Source organism: Chionomys nivalis, chromosome 6 (assembly GCF_950005125.1).
Source record: "Chionomys nivalis chromosome 6, mChiNiv1.1, whole genome shotgun sequence".
NCBI lineage: Eukaryota > Metazoa > Chordata > Mammalia > Rodentia > Cricetidae > Chionomys > Chionomys nivalis.
Window position 1 is genome coordinate 12097986 of NC_080091.1, and position 9147 is coordinate 12107132.

Here is a 9147-nt window from a genome sequence, read left to right on the forward strand (position 1 = left end):
GTTCTAGATTCAGGCACATCAGGATTTTCAGAGATCCTTTAGAATACAAACATGTAGTGTTGGGTGAGTTTGGTCCTTAGAGAAACTCTGTTGAAAGATTTATTACCTGCATACTAAGTAACATTTTTGCATTTATGTAATTCAACATTGATCCCTGTCTTAAAGTTTTTTGTTGCTTTTGTAGTTTCAACTTACTGCAATCTATGTAACATTCAGTGAAGACTTAGTTGTAGTTCTATTTAAAAATAAAAATTTAAAAAGCCAGTGGTTTTGGAGGTGGCTCAGTCAACAAGATGTTTTCTGCCCATACACAACAACCCGAGTTTAAATCCTCAGCATCCACATAAAAAACTGGGCACAGACACATACATGCACATGTCCTGTGTGTGGAAGAGACAGGTTACCATTTGGGCTTGTTGGCTGCCAGACCAGCTTCAGGGTCAATCAGAGATCTTATGTCAAGTGGATAAGTTAGAGAATGATACAAGACACCAATACCCTCCTCTTTCCTTCATGTCTGCACAGAGAAATATGCAAAGTACAGAAAAATATGTAAAGTACAAACACACACAGAATGAAAAACACTAAAATTATAAATTTCAGTGTTGAAAATAAAGTTGACACTTTTCAATGTAAACAACATTAATGTGAAGTTTCCTTAACTAGTAGAAAATTGCCAATCAAATCAGATTAGAAATGACAAACTTGTTTTTAAACGGGAAGCTGAGCCCCCGTACACACTGTTCCTTTGTTGATGTTGGAAGAGTCTCTTTTCCAGTTCACATTCTCTATGAGCTAAGCTTTCTCAATATGTGCTTCTGAGTTGAAGCCATATTCCCTCTACTACTTTAGTGTTCATTACTTAAGCAATGTCACCCTCAAGAACAGCACTAAGATTGTAAAAAGAAGAAACAGTACCTATTTGGCTGAAGCACCGAATGTGCCTCCGCCCCGTTCTTTATTAAAAACTCGGCCATTTGGTGTTGCCTTTCATATAGCGCGAGTTTATATGGGGTCAACCCATACTGTAAAGAAGAAAATTCATTTTATAAATTACATGCTTCTCAACTGAAAAAGTATCACAGATTTTGTAAACAAAAAGTCACAAAAGGATAGATTTTCCTTCAGCCCTTGCTGCAGATTTATACACACAGGGGCTCCCTTCCCTTTGACACACCTTCCCCTGTTCAACACTGCCCGTGAACACCACTCATCTCCAGAACTTTCCACAAATGCTCGCTGGTTCCAAGCTTCTTAGCTCCAAGGAGATGTGCCTCCATTTCCCAACCCTAAAAATTTCAGTTAGATTTGGTGTGCCTCTGTTGAATGAGTGGACTCAAGTGGCATCTCTGGAGCAGTTTCTCAATCTGTTTTTCAAAACTATTTTTTCCTCTAATCTAAAAATTATCTCACAAACCAAACATCATTTCCTATTGTAGTGGTCCAAAAAATGCTGGAGGAAGACCCCAGACTCAAATGGTATGTAAACACAAAGAGTGCTTATTCTTCAGAAAGAGCCAGCATGCAGTCCATCAGCCATATAAAATGTTAATGAGGACCAAGGACAAAGACATGCATGCCCTTTTAAAAGGGATATGGGGAATTCTAAGTATCTTTTCTATAATTGGGCAGTCAGGGAGCAGCTACATGAGGTGCACGTTGATTGTACAGGACTAGTAACAGTTTTATCCACTGTTGGCTTTTTCTGTCACATATGGTCAGTAGCAGCCAGATCCTGCAACTCTGGGTCTCCCAGCCTTACATGGCCAGGTTTGGAACTGCTTAGCTGACTGGCTAAACTTCACTGGGGAACTTCCTGGATTCAGACTTAGGTCATTAATTAAAATGGAGTCACTACTTGTCTAAGATGGAGTCACATTTTGGCCCCTTCATTATGAACATAGAAAATTTGAAAAAGTTAAATAAAGATGTCTTCTCAGTATGTTTTCTTCAATGATCTAATTTCCACATTTGCCTGTGTGCATGTGACCTTTCCAGTCTAGCCTCATCTCTGGGAGACAAACCACATCAGTAGCTTCTTAACTGTAACAGATTTCTGGTGTTTTCTACAGACATTTACCTTAGCATTTTTTTTATTGTTTGTGTGTATGTGAAGTACATGTGGGCCCATGTACTTTACTTGTTCAATTTTAAAGTAAAGTCCAAGTCTGAAACAAAATGTGCTATGCTGAGTTCCTTTAAGTTACCTGCAAAACTGTATAAAACAGATTGAGAAGATGTTTGACTCTGAACAGATTCAGTGAGACTGCTTGAGCTTCAGAATGTGGAAAGTGATCTGAGTGTCATTGCTGGAAGTACATTGCCAATGAAGTTGAAGGATTTTTACCTCTGTTTTCGCGTCAATATTTGCCTTATATTTAAGCAGTTTTCCAGCAATTGTTATATTTCCTCGGATAACTGCGTGGTGTAGAGCTGCATCCCCACCGAAATCTACGATGTGGAGATCAGCACCCTGCATGAGTAGTATGGAGACGCACTCCACGTTGTCCCTCTGGGTCGCCTGTGGGTATTGTAGAAAGAAAGAGATACTGAACTCTAGAAAGTCAGGATAAGCATTCCAACAATTGCATTGAATCGTTACCCTTGGATCAGACCAACTGTTTAGGTTGTGCATGTTATCTCTTTTTTGAGACTGGGTCCTCTCAAGTACCCCAGGCTTGCCTAAATTCATGACCTCCCCACCAAAGTTTTCCAAGTGGTAGAATTTCAGGGGTGTGCTACCACACCTAGATATTAAAGCATTTCACCAGCACTGTTTGGACATTGTTGTAGTGAGGGAGGTTGCTTATTCATTTGCTTGTTTTGATAATTTGACACAGGCTGAAGACACTGGGAAAGAAGGAACCTCACTTGAAGGATCGCCTCTACCAGACTGGACTCTGGGAAGTCTATAAAACATTTTCTTGATTGAGGTTGATATGGGAGGGCACAGCTTCCTAAGGGAGGTGGCATGACTGGGCAGGTGATCCTGAGTAGTATAAGAAATCTGAACAAGCCTTGGAAAAAGCCACGGGAAAGCAGCATCCCCCCATGACCTCTGCTTCATTTCTTGCCTCTAGTCCTGATTGAGCTTCTGCCCTGGTTTCCCTTCATGACTGACTGTGATGTGGAATTGTAGGCCGAATAAATATTTCTTTTCTCAAGCTGGTTTTGGCCAGTGTTTCATCACAGTAACAAAAACCAAACAAGGATAAGATCTAATCAATTTTATACCGAAACTCTTGCCCGATAGCTACCTTAATTAAGGGTGTGCAGCCTTCATCATCTTGAATATTGATGTCCGTACAGTCGTTGGATACTAACCATGCTACCACGTTGGGATGGTTATGGGCACATGCATAGTGTAGGGATGTCCTACAAATTGAGAGGACATTTTAGGAAATTAAAGATTACTATGTAAAGGCACATTCAAGTGTAAATACTATATGGCAAAGTACAGTTCCTTCTGATGTCAAAAAAGAAACTAAAATTTTCTTATTTACTTATTTCTCTACTTAGGTGTTCATTTGCTGTGCTAGGCATATAGTGCATTTAGTGCGCTATATATATAGTGCATATAGTCCCATTCAAGGAAAGTGCTCTATCACAAGCTTCATCCTTCCTCAGAGCAGCCTCTCTGGATTACAGGAGAACACCTGTTAGAATGAACTCAGCTTGGATTTGAATCCTACCCTAATCACTGTTGGTTATTAGTTACCACTTAGACTTCCTATGAGCTCCATGACTCAATCTCTCCATCTGTAGAATGGGGATCAAGAGTGTATCTGTCTTACACAGTGTTGCAGCTATCTTACACAGTGATGCTGTGATGCTTCAACTCACATCTTCAAGAGCACGTACAAATGCTTCCAGCACCTGACACCTCAGTGTTTGCTGGATATAATTATGATTGGTCTTCCTAATGGTAACAAACACAGTATTTCAATGAAGAGAAATAACAGAATTATACCTATAGTGGTGCGGGAGAATTGTCTGTATTCTGTCAATCATGTTTTAAATTTTTAAAAAATATTTATTGATTTATTATATATACAATATTCTGTCTGTGTGTATGCCTGAAGGCCAGAAAGGGCACCATACCTCATCAAAGATGGTTGTGAGCCACCATGTGATTGCTGGGAATTGAACTCAGGACCTTGGGAAGAGCAGGCAATGCTCTTAATCTCTGAGCCATCTCTCCAGCCCCTCTCAACCATGTTTTAAATAAATGCTGATTGGCCAGGCAGGAAGTATAGGCCAGTCAACCAGACAGGAAGTAGAGGTGGGGAGATGAGAACAGGAGTATTCTGGGAAGAAGGAAGCCTATCCTTCCCCAGTCCAGCCCAAACCACCAAAGAAGCAGCATGTGACCTGCTCCGTTGTAAAAGGTACCGAGCCATGTTGCTAGCACAGATAAGAATAATGGGTTAATATAAGCTACAAGAGCTATTAAGAAGACTGAGCTAATGGGCCAATCAATTTTATAACTTATGGTGATCTCTGTGTTATTTTCTCTGGGACTAAATGGCTGGGTGACCGGATGGGACAGAAACCCCAATGAGCCCAGCACTCATGTTATCTACAGCAGATGCAAAATTTTTTATTCATATACTTTTACAATATTTTAAAACTATTACCTAAGCTGGCCTTGAACTTGGCAATTAATCCTCCCAGTAGGTAGGAATGCAGGCAGTTCCACTCCAACTACCTTACTCTTTATTTCACACTTTAGCATCACTGACATCTGCCACTTATAATTCATGATATTTTATGACTATAATCAGCAATGCTTTTTACTTTTCTGCCATACAAAATAAAAGGTCATCATGTAGTCCATTGTGCCTTACATCAAATGAAATGACACAATCCACAGTCCCATGATAATTCTAAAGGTCACATGTATCTATGTAAATTTCAGCTTTTAAGACTATGAAATGTAAACAGATTTAGAATAGAAAAAAAAAACAAACAAAAATCTAAATCTTCAGTCATCAATACTTTGACGTTTTTCATTTCTCAGTGCCCAGAAGTAATGTTTCTCTGTTTCCTGCCAACAGGGACAGGGCATAGTCCTTAGACAACAGACAGAGTATCCATGTTAATACAGACACCAGATGGTAGCAAATGCCTTTATCTTATACCTCTCAATGTGTCCATGATCTAGCACCATAATTGAGCAAATCACTCTAGAAGGAGATAATCCATGGCTTCATAGCTCCCTTGCTTTAATTTCCAAAAAGCTTTTAGCCAAAAAATACTAGGGATTCAATTGGGCATCTTTCATTGTATTCAATATTTAAATTTATAGAATGTAAGGAAAGCTGACTGGGCAGAGTAACATGAATATTTTCAGAATGAGAGGATCTTGAGAGCTAGTAGATGTGTATGCTGTACGGTAGATATCTAAGTTACATGTGGGGAATAAATGGATTGGCAGAATGGATAAATATAGCTGGAAAATTCAGTGTTTCTAAAGGATACATTTATTAAGCAAAAGAATATGTTGAAACAATAATTTACTATTATTTGTATGATGCTCTAATTTTGAAGACTGAATAACTATAGACTGAATAACCTCACCACTTCAGACATGATCAAGAAGCATGTGAGCTATGGAGAATCTACTGTTGAGGGCCATTGTTTCCTGCCTATGATCTAGTGAGAAATAAGAAACAAGGACTAGAAAAGAGGGCTGCAGTGATTGTTTAAACTCAGTTGCTAAGCACTCGCCCTGCAAGCCTGAGACACCGTCTTCAGAACCCCAACCACCTTGAGAATCCAGTGCTGTAGATGTGGATCAGGAGGATCCCCAAAGCTTGCTCGCCTGCAAGTCTAGGTTAGTCAGTATACTCCAAGACAATCAGTCAAACACAGTGGGCTTTGTTGAGACAATCTGTCTCAAAATCTGAGATGTAGAAACCACAGGGTGGTTCATCAGGTGAGGGCACCCACTGGCAGATCCAATGGCCTGAGTTCAATTTCCAGATCCCACAACGTGGCAGAACACAACTGTCAAATATAGTTCTCTTCTGAACTTCACACACTTACTTGGCATGTTTGGGGCACATGAGCCCCACACACTTATGATTTTTCTAAAGAGATGACAAGAAATTTTTGAAGAGAATTTCAACCACTAGCCTTCACGTATGTACCAAAATCAAAACACACACAACAGGTATATAAGGGGCAGGGAGACAGAGTTATAGTTCAAGTTAAAAATTTCCTTATGAAATTCCTCAGTGAGCATGAAACCTACATAAGATTTCTTGGTGATTCTTTTTTTTTTTTTGGTTTCATGTTGACATCTTATGTGAAAATTTATCTCATGATACAATTTTCTGTGTTGCATATAACAGCATTAAAAACATATACATTAAGGTCTGGAGAGATGGCTTGGCATTTACAAGCTCTAGTTTTTCTGTAGAGGACCTGGGTTTGATTCCTATCATCCATATAGAAGATCACAACTGTCCATAACTCCACTTCCAGGAGATCCAACACCCTCTTCTTATGTGTGTGTGGTATGTTGAAAATACATGCAGGCAAAACACTCAAACCTATAAAATTTTAAGTGCACACATAAAAAAATGTACGTGGTTTTCTTAGCTAAATCCCTTTAAAGCACCCAAGAAAGTGCTCTAAAAGAGACAATGTAAAAGGATTTGTAAACTAACTGAAGTTTTTTGTTTTGCTTTCTTAAAGAAGGCCTCGGAGCTGCCCTTCCAAGATGTGCAGGTTTCAGGTGCCTAGGAGCCTAAAGCAGGCACAAAGTCCAGTGGTCTCCATGAAAGAAGAGCCTTAAGCAGTATGACCTCTGCCCTCCCTCAGACCGCAGATCTAGAAAGTATGTTTCTCCCTGGTAGACCCTGACTGTCCCCAACATTTTCCACCCCTCCTGCCCCTCGCCCATCCCTGGGCCCCATTACCTGCCCCTCCTGTCGGATTCGTTTATGTGGTGTTCGCTGCCATTGATAAATTTTTCAACTAATGCCACATCACCCACACTTGCCGCCCTTTGCAGCTGCCCCACAGGATCATACCCAATTAAATACAGTTGAAATTGCGGCCGTTTCCGGCCACAGCACCCATGACCCAGGCATGCGGGCCACAGGCGGGTGTACCAGCGAGTCTGCTGAGGGGCTCTAAAAGTCAGGGCGTCATATTCGAAGTCATCCTGCATGTTGAGCCCCTCAAGGCTCTGCAGGCCCTCCGGGCCCTCAGGGCCCTCCCGGCCCTCCCGACCCTCCCTTCCTTCCCCTTTAGCCACCCACACCCTCCCAACCCAACAAGAAATGTTCAAAACCCTAGTTCAGTTTCCCCACTGAACCAAATAAGCGTCCTGCTAGGGCAGATCCTTAGCTCAGTGTGAGCTGAACTCTGCTTCCTCCTTAGCAACAGAGTTCCATGGGCATAGTGATGCGCTGTGAGCACACAATGGCGCTCAGCAGCTGTGGACCATGTGTGTTCTGCGCATGCCCATGTCAGACTCCACCAACAAAAGCATACAGTACTCAGCACATGTCGACACATGTTGTATGTTTTCTCTTTTAAGGATGTTCCCTTTTAAGGTACTGATATGGCAACTACAATCATAATGCACAGAGGTTTGGAACCTACAAAGGGACCAGAAAGGAGGAGAGTATCTCTCAAGGAAAGGAAGTAGTCTATAGTGTTTGGAAGCTATAAAGGAAAACTAGAATTGGATGGTTTAATAAAAGGGGGATGGGACAGAAAGGTAAAGAAGGGAAAATAGAGAGGGACAAGCAATACTAAAGGTTCTTTGAAAACCTATATGGAAACCGAGTACCCTAAAAGCTTCCTATACATAGGTGAAAGGAACCCACAGTGAGACAAAAAACAGCAGGGGAGAGAAGGCTTCAGCTAGACAACTGTGCCACCAAATGAAACCTCCAGTGCCAGGAACAGGTTACTGCCTGTTGAGTCATTAACCAAAGAGACCCATGGAAACCAGCAAACAGCACAGCTATTGCCAAGGCTCTTGGTTGCTCACAAAACCTGATGTTAGGGTCTTGTTTCTGAAGGTGACACTTCTGTCACTGAGTATGGAGAAGTTGAGCTGCTGTCTAACTAGATTATTCACCTACTAACCAGAATTCAGGGTACTGGAAGGCACTCTGCATGCACCTGAAGGAGAAAGGCAGTCCTCAGTACCTCAGCACAAACCCTTCAAGCTACAACCACACCCACATGGAAGGAAGCTCACAGACATCTGTAAATTTATTTCTAGGAGATCTAGCACCCTCTTGTGTCTTTGCAGGCACCAGACATGCACACATACATGCATGTAGACATACATACATGCACACATACATACATGCAGACAAAATATACATAAACATGAAAGAAATGTGATCTATAAATATTGAGAAGTAATTTATGTAGTAAGTTCACTCTTTTAAAGTATACAACCTAGTAGTTTTTTACGTATGTTCTTAAAATTATGCAACCATCACCCTATTTATTTTTAAAATATTTTCATCGCTTGAGACAAAAACCCTTTATTTGTGAGTAGCTACTCTTCGTTCATCCAGACCTCACCCCCTATCAGTTACCAATATAACTTTTTGCTTCAAGTGTCTCATTCTGGGTATTTAATAGAAATCAAATCATCTAATAAAGAAGTGTTCCATTCTTCAGACCTTTGGCTATTTTCGACTGAGCTTAATGTTTGTGATATTTATTCATGTTATAGGATATATCAGTTTTCTACCTCTTTTCATGGCTAGAAACTAGACCATTGTATTAACACACCACCCTTCGTTTACTCACTCATCAAGCAGTAGGTAATTAGGGTTTCACCCTTCTTTCTTTTATAAATGATCAGACGCTAGTGGCTGCACTATCTTCATCTACAATTTCAGCAATGACATAGCAGGTTCCTCTTCTCCGGTATCTTTACACTTTCATCTGTGTCCCAGCATCTGTGCATGCAGACAAGTGCTCTACCTGTGACCTCAGCATGCAACATGTACTTCTCGATTTTTATACCAGATTTTGTTGACCAACTTCAACCTCATATATGTGACACACACACACACACACACACACACACACACACACACGCTTTCCTTTACCAAGTGCTGGGATTGCAGAGCTGTGCCACCATGATTGACTTATCTTTTGCAT

The 9147-nt window shown here is 40.8% G+C and overlaps 1 protein-coding gene across 1 annotated transcript; it reads right to left on the minus strand.

The window, feature by feature from the left end:
- Positions 1-400: 400 nt before the first annotated feature.
- LOC130875671 (ankyrin repeat domain-containing protein 7-like) lies at positions 401-7180 on the minus strand. Its single transcript, XM_057771716.1, has 5 exons — positions 6927-7180; positions 3258-3375; positions 2348-2521; positions 919-1025; positions 401-452 (listed from the first exon to the last, which is right to left on the minus strand). The coding sequence occupies exons 1-5, from the start codon at positions 7178-7180 to the stop codon at positions 401-403; spliced, it is 705 nt and encodes a 234-aa protein (XP_057627699.1).
- Between the last annotated feature and the right edge of the window lie 1967 nt (positions 7181-9147).

Excerpts from the sequence above, each read along its gene's own strand:
- LOC130875671 (XM_057771716.1), bottom strand. The coding sequence starts at position 7,180 with ATGCAGGATGACTTCGAATATGACGCCCTGACTTTTAGAGCCCCTCAG. Across the intron at positions 2,522-3,257 it reads GCTGCACACCCTTAATTAAG|GCGACCCAGAGGGACAACGT; the intron begins GTAGCTATCGGG and ends CAATACCCACAG. Across the intron at positions 1,026-2,347 it reads ATATTGACGCGAAAACAGAG|TATGGGTTGACCCCATATAA; the intron begins GTAAAAATCCTT and ends TCTTCTTTACAG.